General features: G+C 39.5%; 1 protein-coding gene across 1 annotated transcript in view; it reads right to left on the reverse strand.

The window, feature by feature from the left end:
• Nucleotides 1–1,285: 1,285 nt before the first annotated feature.
• The window catches only part of LOC111269104 (uncharacterized), a 24,914-nt gene continuing 6,515 nt past the window's right edge, over nucleotides 1,286–19,684 (reverse strand). The window contains exons 2-11 of the mRNA XM_022848469.2: nucleotides 14,936–15,095; nucleotides 9,111–9,220; nucleotides 8,599–8,694; nucleotides 7,471–7,575; nucleotides 5,621–5,731; nucleotides 4,706–4,872; nucleotides 3,724–3,815; nucleotides 3,234–3,355; nucleotides 2,638–2,742; nucleotides 1,286–2,440 (exon numbers count right to left, since the gene is read on the reverse strand). Coding sequence (XP_022704204.1) covers nucleotides 2,300–2,440; nucleotides 2,638–2,742; nucleotides 3,234–3,355; nucleotides 3,724–3,815; nucleotides 4,706–4,872; nucleotides 5,621–5,731; nucleotides 7,471–7,575; nucleotides 8,599–8,694; nucleotides 9,111–9,220; nucleotides 14,936–15,095 — 1,209 coding nt within the window. The 3' untranslated portion in view covers nucleotides 1,286–2,299. The remainder of the gene's footprint in view (nucleotides 2,441–2,637; nucleotides 2,743–3,233; nucleotides 3,356–3,723; nucleotides 3,816–4,705; nucleotides 4,873–5,620; nucleotides 5,732–7,470; nucleotides 7,576–8,598; nucleotides 8,695–9,110; nucleotides 9,221–14,935; nucleotides 15,096–19,684) is intronic.

Below are 19,684 nucleotides of genomic sequence, written 5' to 3' on the forward strand. Positions count from 1 at the left end.
GTTGAAATCAATTTCCCGATATATGCACTCGATCGTTTGAAGCGAGCTACTTTTACGGGTAGCGGAACACGAATATATTGATGACATTTTCCGCCAGAACACGTTCAATGCGATAATACGTAACTGCTGACCAAATCATTTGTCGTGATGTCACTATTTAATAACTGGAATCTATGATCTCGAAGCAAGCAGTCTTGCTCTGATCTACATCTAAACACACGGATTTCACAGAGGAGAATCATGAAACATTCATATCGCAGTGACTTATTAGGGAAAACGGGTACGTTTTATGTCAATTACGTATCTTCAAGTGCGCGCGAAATGATATATATATATATATATATATATATATATATATATATATATATATATATGTAGAACGATTCTAGGAAGCTCTCCCCAATTATAAAATAAACCCTCTCATAAAAGGCTTTCTGCTCTGGAGTGAGTTGAAGTCATTCCCAAATTGTAAGACGCCACACGATAGAACCCAGGCACTCGACTAGGACTATTTCTAGACACTAGTGATTATCTGTTATTACAATTCAATCAAAGCTAAACATGACGAGAAAATATCTCCAAACGTATTTTGTTGGTGTTACATCTGGGGTTTGTTTTAAAAACTTTGCTACGTTGTTTTTGATCGAATACGGTGCTTTTACATGGTAGTTATCTCTTGCACCACCGGCTACGATGCTGCCACTGGCGTTCGGGGAAACGCTTCAATGACCGCATACTGTACGAGGTTTGATGCGAGCAATCTCCACCACAACCGAGTATTTTGTATTTAAATCATAATTTTTATTTCCTTTCAGGCGGATAGAAGTGTGTCTAAGCCCATTTTCGAACCTAAGTTACTTTCCATGTTAGTACAACTAGTGGCAAACTGTGAATACTAACCTACAGAATCATCAAAAGGACTACGTCTGCTACATGTGAAGGAATGAACTGAATAAATAGTTTTCAACCAAACTCCTTGGGTCTATTACTTGCTCTCTATGACAAAATAGAGGAGCCACATGTTTGCAACGTGCGTTCATCGAACTCCCTCTGTATTAGGTAGTCTACATGTTGCGTTCACGTATTTTAAGGAAAACTTTCCTTAGGAATACTTTTTTCTCTTAAGGTAAGGTGTCTTCAGATCCTGTTACTGTTGGTGCAAATACACTTACTTGAGTTGAATGCATAACAATATACATGCAAGCTATGACTGACCTTCTAGACATATTCAACGTTAACATCGATTTATTGATTAAGAGCTGGAACTTCAATGAAGCCTTCAAAATGTATTTTGTTTTTCTTTATTTCACCAACTTTACACAGTCGTTTCAGAGTTGTTGATAAATACATGACTTATTGTACACTATTATACCTAAAATGTATGTAGTATACATTCTAGTGGTATTTTCCGGAAGTATTCTGGTCTTAACAAGGAGATGCTTTATTGATGCTATTCTGGCTTCCGATCTTCCTCTTCATGTTCCTCGATTTGAGAACAATGTTTTACGATCATCATTATTGCAACTCGGCCATTAGCACAGAAAGGCCTTAATTAGGCTAAGTACTGACACTTTATTTGACTGCGCTCAAGTAAAGACTAACGTTAGGAAGAGTATCAGCCCCTGCACACACTTTTGGCTGACTAGAGTTGGCGAACATGAAGGAAGCAGTAGAAGTTGTCGAACCTTTTAGTTAACGTCTCTCACCTGTTCAAGGCTCTGCTATTATTTAGCGCGGCTAGTTTGGCAGGCAGATGGTAGTGACGGACCGGCATGAATGTCATTTAGGTATTATGAAGGGGTGTTTATTATTACTATGTAACTATGATACATAGATGGCGCGAAGTCACATATAGAGAAGAATAAAACAATCTTCGTTTAGAATTAAGGACAGCTGCAGGATGTATCCACCTTAGGAAGGGATCACATAGTCTCAGTGCAGTTGTATCCAAGGGGACGAAAAAGAAGCTTCTTCTTCGCAAAACTGTCGCTGTTTTTTCTTTAGCTCTATTTACCAGAAGTGAGGCAACTGCTGCCGGTACGTACTTTCCGTAATAAGATATGGAACTTAATGCCAGCAGCAGAAAATGCCATACATTGAATTTGCGCAGCATCAGTTAATATATATATATATATATATATATATAAGTGTGTGTGCGTGCGTGTGTGTTTTTTATGTAACTATCACTGTATAGAAAACATTATTATGGTTGTACAGAACTCTCGAGGTTCAACCAGCTTAATTTAATCGATTTCATTCCAAGGCATTATTACATTTTAATGAGATTTATACAAATCTGTTAAATTGATCGATAGAGAAGTATGGTAATGTTATCCTTCCAAAGCATCCGTACATAGCATTTTTTTGAGTGTGTAACACATGAGCCCCAGTTTCTTCCGACGATGCAGTGCCAGGTCGGCGAATACAGTTGATCGAAGTCCTAAGGAAACGTACAGGAAAATAGGCCTCACAGTTACAGTGCAGCAACGTGACTAAGCCGTATTCCAATGAAGTCATCATAAATTCTATTCGAACGAAATTATCGACATTTACACCTACATTACACCGTTTCGTACTGCTAAAACTAAATAAAGTCGGCTGCACAACCCTAGCTAACATCATAGAAGATTAAAATACCTGCTTAATAGCTTCTGCAATATGTTTTTCGCTACCGTACAGACGAATAGCTTGCAGAGCAGATTGCATTGCCGTCTTTTGCATCTCCAGAGGCATGTCCGCAGCCTGAAATAAAAGTCAGTAATATTCGAAGCATTGCCATATGTCTCTATTTCAACCAGATTACTATTGTCAGCAGCGTATGGGTTCGCCAACAATAATATTGAACGACAAAATTTCATCATACATTGCTTTTGCATCAGCATTTTTAGTCACAGAGGCATCGACCCACCTCTCGTGTATGGCCAAACGAAGCCCAGCTTCTTTTCCCTTTACCAACTATATACAAAACTGCATTTGTGATATAGCAAAGGTAATTTATAGGATTGTTGAACTGCTACAGTTAACCGTTATTTGGGCTCAAGGGATTAGAAGCCGAAACACTTATTCCGCCCAATGATGTTAATAGCTACCTTTCCTGAAAAATGTGTCTCTGCGATAGATAGAACAGGCTCACCGTGAGTCATGAGTGTGAACTCCTAGAAGGTTAGGCCACAACGTTTCGCAGGCTAACGAATTGATCTGGGCACTTCAATAATGCTACATTTATTACTCACTTGGATTTGGAGCTCTCCGTCGTTGCGCTGCACCTCGTTTGATTGGGCTCCGGCGTGCGGATCGTCGATGACCGATGCCGCTGTATTTTGAGGTGCCCAAGAACGGCGCTCTATCATACCGCCTTCAAATAGGAATGAGATGCGCTATATTTACTCAGCGACTAAACGTTTTGAAGATGCGAAGCACGATATTTCCTTCGCGTAAGCATCAGCGTTAGACTATTTGTCGTGTTCTTCTATTTTACACCCTTGAATATTACGGATGATTCGTACGACAAGTCGGGATGCTATGCCGTAGCGTACGAGACAATTCCGGTCAAAGAAAGTTCTTTCTCGTAGAAACACGCATATATATATATATATATATATATATATATATATATATATACACTAGAAAAAATTAAAGCTTGCACCAAAATTTCGCTACTACTCTGTATAGTCTGAAGTGTTATAGCGGTATCGTTATGTTAAACGTAAAATGCGTATATACCTCCGGTTTTAAATCTATCGTGAAGTGGTGGATGGGGTTGAATCCGCATCGTGGCAGAATGAACAGATGCAGCCCAGTTAAAGGGTGATGCACTGGAATTGAAATAGAAACATTGAAAAAATTGAAAACTAAAACATGTCTATGTCATCCAGCCTATGCTGGCTGTTGTAAAGTAGGCACAATCCCAGAAGCCATAGAGAAAATTACTCTTTGAATGATGATTATTTGACCAAATCAGCTAAAAAAAACTTGTCGGTCTACTGGCGCGAGCACTTCTCACGACGACTGAAAATACGGGTAGCATCAATTAGCACGAATTGTTCGATGTTGATGAGACATCCGATCGTGAGGCACGACAATGGTCGATTGACTGCGTGAAATAGTATGTATTATTGATTAAGAATTAGCATGTATATATTGGTTACGCTTTGAAATTAGCAATAATCTCTTCATAAACGGATTTATCACTTCCATAAAGCCGGCGGAAATCGTCACTTAGTACGCTACTCAAACGAGATTGACGCATTACATTGAAGAAAGTCAACAACAACAACAATGGCTACGGCTAAGAGACACAACAGTTTGAGCCTCTAGATCGACCTGTCGACTACGCAAACCCTACGTATATGTCCAGCTCTATCGAGAATGCGACTGTTCGACAGTGGCGACGTCATTCTACGACGTGGAGATAGCGGTGTGGCAACAGCCGACAACATATACTGCCTTTATCGGGTTCGCAGATAGGCATTAGGATCCTATGAGTGTTCGTACTTCAGTGGCATAGAGACCAATGTCATAGCTATACACGGAAAACAGCTCCGTCTCTATCTTCGCGACTCGATCATCATGAACGCAAGCTTAACCCGCCGATCTTACGATTAACACGTTTCTGCGTTCAAAGCTTGATATGCGTAATGATGTTAAAACGTGTTTTGCGAAGTACATATATTAACATGAGAAAGAGAAGAAACTACAGCATTACATGTATGATGTGTGGTTGAGAGGGTAGGCAGATTGGTGGGCGTCTGGTTTGTGGGGATGTGGAAGGGTCGAGTAAGCTTTTTCCATGGGTTGGGGTTCCGTTTTGAGCTCCTCTAGACGTTCGCCAAACATTTCTGTCGAATAGTCGCCATATAGTCCGACTGCAGTCTGCAAGGCGACATTCTCATAATTGTTAGAAATTCAGATTGGATACTGGGACTATTGCATATGGCAATTCGGCCACTGTCAGCAATCAGTACTATTTAAAGCTGCACGCTGGTAGAAATCTAGCTTGAGACGTTACAGACAGGCGAACGCGCAATGAGCGGAGCCTTTGCGAAGCAGGATAATCAGCCAAAATAAGACAATTTAGAAAACATCGGTTCAACCCATGTCCAGTGTAACGGCGTTTTTCCCACTCGATTCTCGAGTAGTCCCGAAAAAAAACCTCTTAACATCCGCTCAAAGTATTATTCAGCATTATTCTGTTAAACGAACTCAGCGGTGCAGACTGCCGAATTCGTTTAACTCGATCCTCGTCAAAAATTCCATATGTTGAAAGGAAAAATTATCCATGGATGAACCTAGCAACGAAACCCCAAGCTAAATCAACTCTAGCGCAGTGACACGTAATAAAAACAGCACGAAAAATTGTATGCTAGACGTGCTAAAAAAAGGTACAAAAATAATTTGGCAATTAAGCAAATGTCTCTCACTTGATAGAATAAATTAAGCTTACTTTTCTTCTTAGTCATCAAAAGTACATCAATACAACTACGCATTGAAAACATTTTTAATATACATTAATAGAATATTTCTAGGAATACGGTTTTTTACGCAGTAAAATTACGTGTCACAATCTAATGCCATATATATATGGATGTGAAAATCTGCTTTTAACTTAGTTTCTACTAACCTTTTTCGATCGTTTGTAGAAATGTATAATATTGGCGACGGAGTACACTCGTAAACCGGTGAGAAAACCAACAACAATCGATACGACAATATCCGTCGTGGCTGTGGACGACTGAAATTAAAGTTGAAACTACGCCAATAAATAAGAATCGACCATCTCACGCTACTCGGTAATTTAAGTTAGATTAGATTGCGACTCATTCAAGTATCTTATAATATTTTCTGTATTATGGCTTTTGCGTATAAATAGTAAATTCATTTTTACAATTCTGAGGCTGTGGGGTATGATAAAGCGCACAAAAGGAAATAAAGTATCTCCTTGCTCTTTTGAAAACGAAAGCTTTAACTTCAGTCAGGTTTACTCTGAAACGACCATGGTCCTGTTTTTGCGATCATTCTATGCATTTTAGTGTGGTCATTATCGAAACAGACTAAAAGTTTATGGGAGCCTTTTTGCCTGCGAAGCGTTACTACCTCGGGGTGTATTTAAGATGCATATGTTTAGAAAATGGGCCAGATCTCCGAATATGGCTGGCCGGAAAGGAACACTGCAATAAAGGTATTGACCAGCCGAGGATGATTCCAAACCCTTCCCGAAGGAGGGAAAACTGAAATAGATCTTCATGATGCCGAGAAAAAGGACAACGTAGAACACGCTGCGTTACGTTGCGGAGCTGGGACAAACCAGGAGGCCCAGCCGGTAGGGAATAGAAAGAAGGCAATCAAGGAAATGGCAAAATAAGCACCAATGGACCTAAAGGTTTGAGGTCACTAAATTGTGGGGTATAGTAATTTTGGGGCTAAATAGACGTAAGAAAAAGGGCATCAAATAAACATTAGAAGGAAATGAGGGCAAAAGAAAGAAGAATAGCAAAACGACACGGTATCGTGATTTGATCCATTCAATTGGGTTAAGTTAATATTTCGCTAGTTCGCAGCCATTGGCATGCGTCAGCTGGTTTACTCCAAAACCTAAAAGTGAAGTAGGTTAAGTCTGTTTATATCCATAATACTCCCGTCTGACCCGCACTCAGAGGACCATTTAACACATCCTGGCGGTGTTCACTCATATAAAGAATATTCTTCCTCTTTCTTAAAGAAAGGTTTTGAAGATAGCTCTATGGCTTCATGATGCGACGCTAAACCTTATTTGCTCGACCGAAGCGCGACGTCTGAGTCGTTCAAAACCTCCCTCCGGCTTTCCACTTTACAACAGAATTTCATGAAGGCCTATGCTATATAAACAAAAAGTCACAATCAGTTAGACATTACTAAATAAACATTACGAAGCTAATCACTCTAACCAAAGTTATAAAAGCTTTTTTTTTTTTCTCAAAAAGCAGTTATTTTCGTAGTTCTTCTTTAGTCTTGGCTTTTTCGCCGAAAATCATTATTTACGACCTTCATATCTCCTATACTGACTTATTTTAAGACTAGATGGAGCAACGCATCGCCTTTAGTTACCATTTGTTGCAGAGTTTCCAATCGTTCTAAGACGCTTTCAGACGACACAATAGAAGAGAACAAATGCTGAGTAATTTTTGTCTCAATATTGAAATTGATTACTTCTGTCGTCGGTGTAGAATTAGTTTTAATTAATGCACAATTACATGACCATGACTTTAAGCTACCATATAGCTTTATCCTGACAACCAGATCTTTGCAAACAGCATATATGACAGAAATTTCAACCTCTTTAGGATATATATATATAAGGGGAAGAAGATCAACCATTATTTACAAAGAAAACTCTATCAATGCAGCGGTATAAAACATATTATAGCAAGCAGAATAACAATAAAATCGTGCACAAAATTAAAAGTTCGCTTAGAATATTATTCAAATGTATACCTTGAGTGTAACTAAGCGAAGAGCGGCAATAGCTGGATAGCGCTCAAGTTCAGACGGTGCTGGTATTCTTAGATCGGCAGGATACTGTTTATCGCGGATCTGAAACTAAGGGCGATTCGCGTCGCATTTATTAAGGTGGAAACGTAAGACGATCCACCTATGGCTAAACGAAAAAAAAAAAATACTAACATTATCGTATGCTGAATTAGTTAAGCACCAAGAGCTTAAAATAATGCAGACTATTTTTATGTATGTTTAGATTGTTGAAGGACACTGAGAAGGCATTACGCTTTGAGGTATATTTATTTTGAAGTCCTTTCAACGTTCTTCCCTTACTCCCAGAAGTTCCACTGCTGCGATTTTCAGAAATTATATTTCGGAATCGCATCTTCATGACGGAAATTTTATAGACTTTTATTTTACTTTACTTCAACACAAGGTAAGACAGTCACATCGTGGTAATTATAGTCATTATTATCTAAGCGCCATGTACGTAGAGGTAATGATTCCAGCTAAGCCTGCGGTCTAATTATTTTTGTTATTAATATTACGGCGGCTTTCTACAACATAGTTCTACGTCTTCCTTGGCGCCATCGTTCTGTGTTCTTTTTCTGTGAATGCAGTGATTATTTGCCACTACGACACGTATTCAGTTCAAGTTGTCTCACTTAGCTTCATTTCTGCAAGTGTTTTGCGAACTGACTTCATCTATAGTAACCCGCGACTCGTTGGGCCAACGTCGGCTCGATTTAACTTAGCCGTAACAGTGCTAAAGGTCATCGTTACCCGAAGTATCAACGGACGTCTGCTAGAAGGTATGATAATGGCCTAAAACAGGTATGGTGAAAGAGCGGAGAGAACTATATGTAAGCAATGACCGGTCAGATATTTCTGGCCATCGACCTATCAACCCAGGCTTCGCTCTCAGATGTCTAACGACTTCTATTTTCCACCCTGTAGGTGACTAAATCCAGGTATAAGTGCATACCGGTTAAAATGTGCATTAAAAATGTCGTTGGTAAAACTAACAGCAATTGGACCTCTGAAGTCAATAGTCCATGTTTGTGTTGCCGACCCGTGCTTCAGTCGTCTGCATAAAGCACATTGTAAGCGATTATTTCTACTTACCATGATAATGCGAAGCAGAACAAATCCTGTGCTAGCAGCGATGTCAACGGCCGCAAATATAGAAAGGAGCAATATTGTCCTGAGAGGAACGCTGCCCTTTGGGTAAATCCCACAAGCCGAAATCAAACAAGTAATCAAATTAGATGTAGGAAACAATAATTACACAAATTAAACTCTTTCATGGTAACCGTTGTATTCTAGCTAGCGATTTCTTAGCTAAAATTGTACGGAGTTTCCTTGTATACCTATACAACCTTGTAGACTTCACATAGAACCAATTGCACATATAAGTAAAATCATTATATTGCTCTTGTAACATAACATTACATAATGTGTTTCGCTTATATTAGGTAGTAAGCATTGTTATGGATGTGACACGGAACAAGTCAAGGGCTTCGAACGCCTAAGTAATTTGATTAAATTAAAAAAAGAAATTATTCATTTTGATTAAAACGGGGCGTTAATGACGAAAGGGAACCGTCTGAGCATTGTATCGTATCGACGAAATTTACATCATCCTTAGCCTGCTTCAGCGCGAAGACCATCCACCACCATGAGAGAATATACACAAGCAAAAAAATGACGCTAAGCAGAAGAATCGTCCGCGAAACAGTGAGTTCACCTGCAAAGGTAACATTGCAATATTTAATAAGAAGCAAAGCTCGCGTACTAGAGACGGTCGTAGATGTCACTATGATATGTTTCAAGCGATAAAGAATGCGTTTGGAATAAATTCAACACTTATACGAGGGTTGACCATGATGAAACATTTAGTAAATGCCCTAAATACCCCACGAGCGTCGTTCAATTTTTCAATCAGATCATTGCTCTAGCATGTAAGGATTATGAAGTCAAGCGCTTCTCGATGTCGTTTTATCCGCAAGAAAAGGTAAATAATATCAATTTTACCTCTTCGCAAACCACTGCTCGCTGCACCGAACAAATACGATTCATTCACAACAAAAATTCTTCATTCCATTACGGAAATCTCGTACCTATGACGCCGTCACTTTTGCGGTAGGAGTGCCCCAGTTGGAGCGCGGGGAGTAATATTGACGTCAGTCGTAGCAGTAAAAGAAGAATACCATAAAGAATCGAATCCAGAACAGGTTTTTTAAAAAGGTTAAAATTATTTTCCCACATTTATTAATTATATCCACAAAACTAACGATAAGTACCCTAAGATAGATCAAACAAATATACTCCGTTGTTTAGTACTTTTTTCAGTGTAAGTTTCCTACCACAGTTACTTACTGAACGCTAGTTTTTTTTCAGAAGCAACTCCTTACGCATCTAAGCTGCAATAACACTCAATATCATCCGTTTTGTTATTACGTACAAATTGGGACGACCATTTTTTTTGTCACAGTAAACGCTGTTCAGCCGTCGTGAACAGAACAGGATTTGCTTTGTATAAGAGGCTATCAACCCACGACATTCTTAGTCAGGAATCAAAATATATCTATCGACGTCATGAAATGGTACAAAATCGTTAGGCCTTTAAAATGAATACCTGAGACACTATCACAATCTATTGAGATCTTAAAAAAAACCTGATATTCAAGGGTAAATAATTCGACGCGATGTCTGGTTTCCAGAAAAGCAGCATGGAACACAAACAACAAAGCCGATTGTATATGCATAAGTATGCGTACAACATTAAGAACTCTATGTGAACGCAGGTATACGAATCACGCCTGAAATATAGATGAGTAGGCTAAACACTCTACGATTTTTAATAACAATTTAAAAACAAGTATATAATATTTAGTAGACGTTCTCACGCATGTCGCCACTGTACATCACCACGTAGATGTACAGTGGCGACATTAGTTCGATACAGGTCACATACATATATTTATTTGTTCCCTGGTAGGAATAGAAAAAACAGTGATTGAGTTCACTGTTGTTCTATTCTTTATATTGTTAGTATTTAGCCTTCAATCTAAAGAGGCTTTAGAAAAGGAAGCTACACGTGGCTACCAGTTCACGTAGAAAAGGACCGTAGCGAATTAACTATGGAGAAAATTAGGGCTCCTGATAGATATTTATCATATCCTGTCTGTCCTTAATCAAACTATTGTTGTGATCTGCGATTAATATGCAAAGCATAGCATATACAACAGCTGCCTCGCAGCAGAAGCTGCTCGAAGTCTGTTTTGTTAGGGGTGTGCGAACTAATTAAAATAGGCAAACTTCTACAAAAAGAGATAAATATATGAGACTACATCTGTTGTTTTTGATTTGATCACTTCGCCCCATTTCATCACCGCACCGACGTGAGATGTCGAGACTGATCCATGCCCTTTCAGTCTCCTTCATTTATTGAGGTTTCTGTTTCAGTGGCTTTGTGCTGCTTTAACGGAAGGATATCCGGAAAGTTCCGTTGATCAAAACAGCTGTCGTTTAGCTTGCTAACTTCCCTTTCCAGTAAGTTTTCCTCCAGCACGATAGCGACTACAAAAAGCCCATTTCACTGCGTTTGCTGGTGTGTTGCTACTGCATCTGCTTCCTTGACGGGTTCCGGTCTCTTTCAAGAACGCCAATGGTCACTATTATCAAACCCCGCAATACAGAATTGAAATTGCGTACCACGGATTCGTTTTATCATCACAACCCTCGTGGGTTCGTTGTCAATTAACTGAAAAAATTGTTTGTCCTTCTCTACCTACGGAACCGTCATAGTCTCGTGATTTCTGATCCACTGAGCTAGGGTCCCTTATACTAGGACACAGCTGTTTTGATTTGTTAACTCGTTTGTACTATACTTCGATGGCGAAGGCAACTCACTATGCGTGTGCGCCCCGTTACATTGATGTGCAATAAGCTACTACTATCACGGTAAACATTCAATACTCAGAAGAACACTAGCATCGTCATACTATTTCTACTAGCGGTAATACGGTAATTCTCTATGATACTGCAGACGCAATGGCAGACATATCTACTATCCAACGTAATACTCAGTACGTCGAGTTACCCGGGCCTTATAACACGCAACCTGCCGGAACTAAACGACAGGCCGTAATCGGGTACAAGAACTGAATTTTGCCAGCCGTCATAATTTCTGATTAAATTAAGTCTGGACAAAACAAAAACAATCAATTATCGAAGAGTTAAACTGTAACGTTACGTCAATAGCAAAGATGTAGTGAAAGTAGGATCGATTACTAAAGGGTGCGTTTACAACCTATAGGACAACTGAAAATATTACCCCTCTGCCGGAACCGCAGCGGACGCGTAAACACGACAATCCATTACAAACTGCATTCGGGGTTTAAACGTTATTGGAGAAACGTCTATTCTGCCTAAGATATTTGTAGTTGAATGTAGTCAAGTTAATATGTCTTTATATTGCGAAGTGTATGCGCGCTTTATGTTACACCATAGTGCTTTATTGTTCTATGTAGAGTCTACTTAGGCTTTTTTATGCTGTCAATATGTTCTTTCATAAACGGTAAACAGAATCATGGATCTGGCTCATATAAAACAAAGTAAACCGCTATAAGGTATATCTGATATAGATAAATTTGTCACAAGATACTTAGGAATCATTATTAACTTATACCCGTCCCAGTAACTACTTACTTTAAGAGTCAACAGGTGGAAGCTAACTACTTCATAGCTGCCTGTCAACTAATTATTAATCAATGTTATTTTTTTCCCAGCTTGCTTTATATGTTCTACTCCACGTGTCGTTTTCGTGGTACTTAAATAACGTTGTTGCTTGACGCCCAACTTGCCCAGATATAGGATAATACCAGCGACGCAGCCGTTCATTGCCTATCTGAAGCACTTGCCATTTCTGCTACTTGCTGTTATTTCACCGCTTCGATCCTGCGGTAGGGGCTAGATCGTTCGGCCATGCGAAAGACAGGCAAACGAAAGAAGTAGAATGAACGAACCGGAGAATGGATCACCGCGATGATGCGACGTTCACGTTTCGGGCCAGAGCGCTCGGGCTGCGTCCGCGCACATTACCCGAACCGAGCGCCCCCAAACGGCCGCAGCATGTTCGCCCGTTGCTGCTGCTGTTCATGCCGGCACTGATGTATGCTTTCTGCCGAGAAAGTTTTTTTGGTAGACTTCCGTCCACAGGGAAACGCGGACACCGGATCGAACCAGCCATATGATGATGACGCCGACCCAATCTATGCGATGCTATTATTGCCGCCGTCGCCATCACCACTATCGAACTGTCGGCGACCACATGGAAAAATGTCGGCAAACTGTGCGGTTAGGGCCAGGACGAGCAGCACACTGTGACGACGGCAACGATGGCGAGTAAAAGCAACAGCAAACGCAGCAACATAAGACTAACGGTTTTATGATTACGAAGGCCATTTCCCCCAGTTTCAGAATACTGACCAACTTCTCAAACGACGGTTGTCGCTATTCCTGTTGCTTCGTCACATGCGTTTGTACGTGTAACAGTAATGCTATCGCCAAAAGCCGATGAAACGCAGGAAAGGACGGTAGCTGATGTATGAATCGATATGCCGGATCGAACTATGAGATCAGGCCGGTTTCCATTGATTGTTCGCTGGCGGAAAGACAACGCCAGTAGTTAATATCAGCAGCCAATGACTTCATACATTAGGAAGACGCAATAATGTTCAGTAGATAGAGAAAACAGGAAGAGGTGTCTGGTCGGGTGTATGAAAATCAATTCACTATTGGCCGGTTATTGCCGTCGTTGTTGTTGCTAGTGTCCGCACGATTGTGAACGTTATCGAATCTTTGCGAACTGTCAACTATTGTCTATTGAAAAAAATATCGAAGGGTTTACTGCCCTATCGTTTGCCCCGTCCTTAAATACCTTCAGGAATACCTAAAGAGAGAGATAAATGGCAAACACCAAAATACAGATAGTGCGCGATAGTCTTTTGAGAATATCAACGAAAAACATTTAAAACAAACATATATACAAGTCATCTCCTGTCGAATTTTTACAAAAGTATTTTTTCAAAATGAGCAGCCCGCTTTGAATAACATACAAAAATAAACAAAAGACGTTAACAGTTGTCTCATTCGATGCCATTGCATTTGAGGACAGTTATTCGGTGCAGCTTAATTAGTTACAGGAACAATACTGAAGAGGCAGGCCATTTCCTCAAATTAACTCAAGGTTTTATTCTCAATCTTACAATTCACCACCAGGACATAAAAGGGCAAAGTCCTACTTATCTTCCGAGGTAAGAAGGAAAAAAACGATTAACTGCAACCTTTCTAGAGAATTGTTTTGCGATGAAATACATTAGCCACATTATGCCCGTTGTGCCCATGTACTGCAGCTATTTAAATTTGCCTCCAAAGCTAAGCTTGCTTCCACTTAAAGGAGATTTCTAAATAAGTCCGATGAAAACATATTAGTTAGCGAGTTTCTTTATTTTCATGTATAGAATTATTGCTTTCGTTAGCACAATGTAAACGCTCATCCGAGTGTTTTTACTGCGCTTACAAGTCATGTTCGCTTCGAATAAGATCTAACCCGCGAAGGCAATGGTGTTACGGTTCCCAAAACCCAACAAGATATTATTGAAGCTGGTGGGCTAAAGTCATAAACATACACAATGATGGCTCATTCAAATCCGATTGTTTAAAGGAAACAGAGGAAAAAAGCCTGCCCAGTTGAGCGGATCACGGCAATTTGATATATCAGTAGTGGATAATCTATTGAAAAGCTCTTTTGAAGTTAAACATTCATGAAGCTTCCAGACAAAGCTTGTCAATGCGGGGATGGTTTCGCTCTTTGGATCCCAGTTTACTAACATAATGACTTTTACAATCGTTATCCAATTATTGATCATTTATAGCCTTGAAGGTGAACGCTGTATTTAGAAAGCTTAAAGATCATCCATGACTTTGCACCAAAGTACCAACTTAAAAGGTCATTACTTTATGGTACAGAGTTGGTGCGTCCGTTATATTATGACGTCTCGTTCTAATGCACCAGTGCGGCTGTAACCAACATCTGAAGATCTGTTGAAAATACTCCATAATACAGGATGCTTCGTAAGGTAAAGATTGAGTTGACAGTAAGCTGGACATAGCAAATCTGCTCATAAATGGACATAAAATAAAAAAAAAAACCTAGGACTCTTTTCGTTGATGCAGTTGGGCCTTGTAAGTACTCCTACCTGTTTTTCCTCTGGATTTAAACCTGCCTGACTATCGTTGCGTTGGCGCAACTATAAATACGCGAATGTGTCAGAGATCCTATTCTCCGACCCACAATGGTGAGCTTGTCTCTGACCAAGCTAGAACAGCATAAGTTGTTTTGAAAAATAGAATTGCCTCGTAGAAAAAAGCTCTTTCACTTTCTATGTTTTCTCACCGATAAAAGTATGTAAGTCATGACGTAACACTCCAGCATCTGAAGTCAACTCGTCAAATTGTCCCAACCAATCGACTTCGACGACGCGTAAGAACTCAATCTCGCGCGATGCCTCCATTAACCGAGACGTGACCAGGATTAAACCAATTATTGATAGGCCCTGCAAAACACAAACGAAACTGTAAGAGATAGTAAAACTCTAACATATTCTGCTTGCCCGAAAATCTCTGTCGGGTGCCAATAGTTGCAATTCTAATTTTTGACAAAAACTAAAATTATTATCTTATTCCAAACGACATTTTCGTGGGTAAAATCGTCACGACTCCGGCGTGTGATGCACCAGATATTTCGGTGTAAAATCAATATCAGGAACAATTTAGCTGAAATAAAAAATAACGACCAACAAGGATATATATATATATATATTAAAACAACGGTATAGAATTGCTCGTGTTTAGCTCGTGTTGGCCACTGATGAAATACGCCGACGTTTTGCGTCCAGCCAAACGAATTCGTATTTCAGTGCACTTGTTTATTAGCGCTAGCTACTTCCCACCGTGATAATGGGCAAAACAACTTCAGCAATATTATCTTTACTATATAATGTTTTTTTTTTAGTTTCCCGAATTATTTTGAAAGGCAGTGAACTCGTTAATAGGAAGCTACTGCGTAACGTCTTCTCACATCTACGATCGGATCGGCGTCTGCTTACGTAATTGCCGTTGTAAACGGTTTCGTTACAGTTAAAAGTTTTTTTTTCGCATGAAAAAAGGAAAACTTTTGAAAAGTTTCAGGACTAAAGCAAGCGAGAGTTATATTTTCACTATTCTTAACTCTGGTGGTATTGTCTACTATCGGACCTAGTGCCGACAAAAATCTGCAGTCGGTCACCGATATACCGCCGTGTTATGTAGTTACAAGTCGCAGAATCACATGGGCATTTTTGGGCGCGTCACAATTTTCTAAATAGAATATATTGCTTAATAGGTATTAGTATAGCTATAAGACTGCAAACGGGCTTGTCTATACATATATATATATATATATATATGACTCTTAAACCATCGATTAACAGATTTCTATCAATGCATACGTATTGCTTAGTAATTTTAGCAGCTCGAGGAACTACGGGGCTATGGCTGTTACAGCCCATAGGCTGACCACTGGTTGCTCGAATTCATAAACAGTAAAAGTTCTACTTAAATTTAGTCGTTTTTGCTAATTCGTTATCCTGATCGTATATTCTATGACCAGTAATTGACGGTTTTAGTCATTTCGTTCGACAAAATCTGAGTATTTTATGAACTTTTTACATGTTATAACGTACAAGGGTACACGAGACGCATTCCCTCAGCATCTTCCCTTACCTAAGTATTTTTTATTTACCGCCTCAGCTAAAAGGTTTCACAAAGTAGTCATTAACCTCTGTTTGAGATTTAGAGAGAGACTATTAAAATTTCAAATTAAAAGGGCGCTATTAAAGCCGCCCATTTTGGGCTATATAAGGCCAACACAGATTTGCCTTGTTTGGTGACTAAGTCTTGCGTTCGATTGCATGTAGAGTTTTTGCTATGTGTAAGATTGAAAAATCCAGTTAGTCGTAGTGCCTAACGGTAAATTCGCAGGAGACCATTTAGAAACATTGTTTACTGCTCGATACCTAAATAGATTGTGGATACTGAGAAGTTTGTGCTGGAAGCAAGCTTTTGAAACTAAGTATAACCAATGAAGCTCCCACATGGCTCGAATTGTATCACTTTAAACGATCTACAGCTTCCCAGTGATTTTCTAGTAAGACCCACCCTATACTGCAATATCATAATGTAACGAAGGCTCCATAAAGACACGATAAGACAGATAAAGCGGTGCCAACATTATGAAGATAGGATAAGCATTATCTTAGACGTAAATTAAGCAAATAGCTCTACCTATTTAATTTCTTTTTCAAATCCAAAATCGGTGTTGACTAAGATAGCGCTAAAGGTAAATTATTCGGAACAACTTCGTTGGCATCGACGCAGACGTTTGATTGAATCGACTGGAAGAAAACAGGTTTAGCTTTAAGTTCGCTTAGTGTCAATCAAAAATAATCAAATGTTTTGTTAGCACCCTGTAGGATATTATAGGCCTTAGGACGGATTCTGCTTTTACGTGCCTGTTTTTCTGGAATCATTCTGCAAACGAGGTTTGCCTACAAAAAAGGGATTCGCTGTCCACGAAAAATAAGATAATGTTAGCATATGTAGTAAACATAGAGCTCCGAGGAACGCCTGTTTGGCTGCAGCGTAACTCCGTTATACTACTATAACGGAGTTTCTTACGTTTCTTATTTGTGCCTACATAGCTGTAATATATGAGACCCGTTCTGCAGGTACTATCCAACGTAAGACGGTATTAATTCTAGTATACTATTTTGCGACGAATTAGACGAGTCGCAAACGTTGCACAAGACGTTAGTGATAACATGATCACCCCGGGGCTTTTTGAAAAACGAACTCCGCTATGCTCCGATCCTGATCCATTGAGCTCGTTCTCAGTGGATCAGGATCTGTGGAGTCTATACAGGCCGCTTGTAAGAAGGTCAGACTCTCCTACGTAGGCAGTAATTTGGTTCGTAAAACAACGTTCGTGAAGCTTGTAACAGCTCTGGGCCAATAATTGTTCAGGTCACAATGATCGCCCTCGCCCCCCTAAACGGGAATGCTGTCTGAAATGTCCTGAACTCACCCGGAAAAAAGGTTCCTTACCAAACAGAAGGAAGTAAATACATATGCTTAACAATTACAGAAATCAACTTCATTTCCTTTGACAGGAATCCATTAAGGGCATTCTTGAAGACAGGCCAGTGATCAACTGAGTTTATTATCACATCAGGTTCCACAAAATCTGCTATTTGAAAGCAGTCTAATGGGCTTGTTTGAACTATGAGATGAACTTGGAGTCGATACGTTCCACCAATCCGTAAAGCCAACCAGTGAGAGTGACCTTAATCGAATTTTCGATTGATCGACATTAGTGCATTCATAGATTTCTGCCTGCCGCTCAGTTCACAAAGCACAAACGCACACTATTTCAGATACGCAAACCAAACGTACTACCATGCGCCGTATGATTTATAGGCCCAAACTAACGATTAATTATCCAACCATATTATGCAATGGCAATGGCATACACGCTAATATTAATCGTAGTAGGAGTGGAAACAGCAACAGAAATCGCTCAGTCCCGCAAGAGCAACAAAAATGTTTTAAAGGCCAGGGAATTTCCCGTAGACGTGAGCAATCATGTTAAACCTCGACTGTCAAAATGCATCAGTAACAACCCAACAGGCGTGTTTTTGGTTTGCCTACACCCACCGACAAATCGCCGCTTTTGACCGCTACTGGTCATTGAAAATATCGAGATGAGCTAAGGTAGTGTAGCAGATCACGTATACTTTTTTTGAAGATACTAATTAGCTAGCACTGGTAGACCACGCTTGATTTTGTTTAGTTCTACGATAAGATTCCTAACAGATCAACGTCAGTATGTACCGAATTTGGTTTATGGGGGCCATTTTAGGTAGTTTTGAAAACCAGCAATTGAGTTTTACCAAACGTAGTGTCAGATCAAGTGCTGTTTCAAAATACAAGTGATAAGGTTTTACACTGCTTCCTGAACAGGCGGTAGCATTTCATAGAGACTAAATGATGTGGCGTACATGCGCGCGATTTTCAAATAGTGATTATTCCCGACTCTGATAGTAAAAAACTTTTACGGTTTCAATAAATCATGTACTTTAGTTCCACATTATTATCTTACCGTTTTTAAAGTTTTATTAAACCTAAGATTTACCGATTTTTACTAAAAGCATGGTTATGTCATCGAAAATATTCAGAATCAGTCTTGTTGCACAGGGGCGTACTACGTTATAGTGTTATGTTAACTGTAGTACCCCAAAAACGTGAGGCCATGCCCCTCGACATACTAGAGCGAACGATTGTGGGGTTATGAATAGCTGACATTTTACAGCGGTGTCAAGGTACAAATGCTTACTTCACGAAATACGCATATTTAAAGCTTGCTTAACATATCATAAACAATACCTCGAATCGCAAGTTTTGTAGAACTCCATGTTGATCTCAGCACCAATATGTGGCCTTCACACAAGGTACACACATTTTATATTGAAGGCATTTCTCTAAAAGGATCATTTAGATAAAGCTGATTTTTGGCTACGCTTCAAAGCTGTCTATAATATACCTCAATAGCTACTCATTCTCGAAACTTATCAGATTGTCCTCCTGTCACCAGGCGTATCAGCCATGTAGCTATGATAAAAGAGAGCCAATCTTTGTGTTTGATATAAAGACAAAGGATTAAAAAGCGAAGACATAACGAGATTATCTGAGACTTAATTTGAGAGTAGTCGAAATAATCGTATGCTCATATAGAGAATAAATAGAAAGCTGAGAGAATTGTATCTTTACTTCACTGCTGCTAATAAACGATAGTCCAGTCTGACATGACAATAACATTTTCAAACTACGTTGTGAATTCTCCGTTATTTTATTGAATGAAGTGCACATATAAAATACCGTTAAATTGATAATAATAATAATAGGGTCAGAACTATGTGAAGTTAATGACGACCTACTCTTTGAGTACCTCGGTGTCTACCGCGGTGCTACTCCTAGAGTAGCTCTTAGGGCACCGCGTGGTGACACTAACAGCGACAAACAAATGCGCCGAAGATCTTCTAGATATATA

This window comes from Varroa jacobsoni, unplaced genomic scaffold, assembly GCF_002532875.2.
Source record: "Varroa jacobsoni isolate VJ856 unplaced genomic scaffold, vjacob_1.0 scaffold_141, whole genome shotgun sequence".
Classification (NCBI taxonomy): Eukaryota; Metazoa; Arthropoda; class Arachnida; order Mesostigmata; family Varroidae; genus Varroa; species Varroa jacobsoni.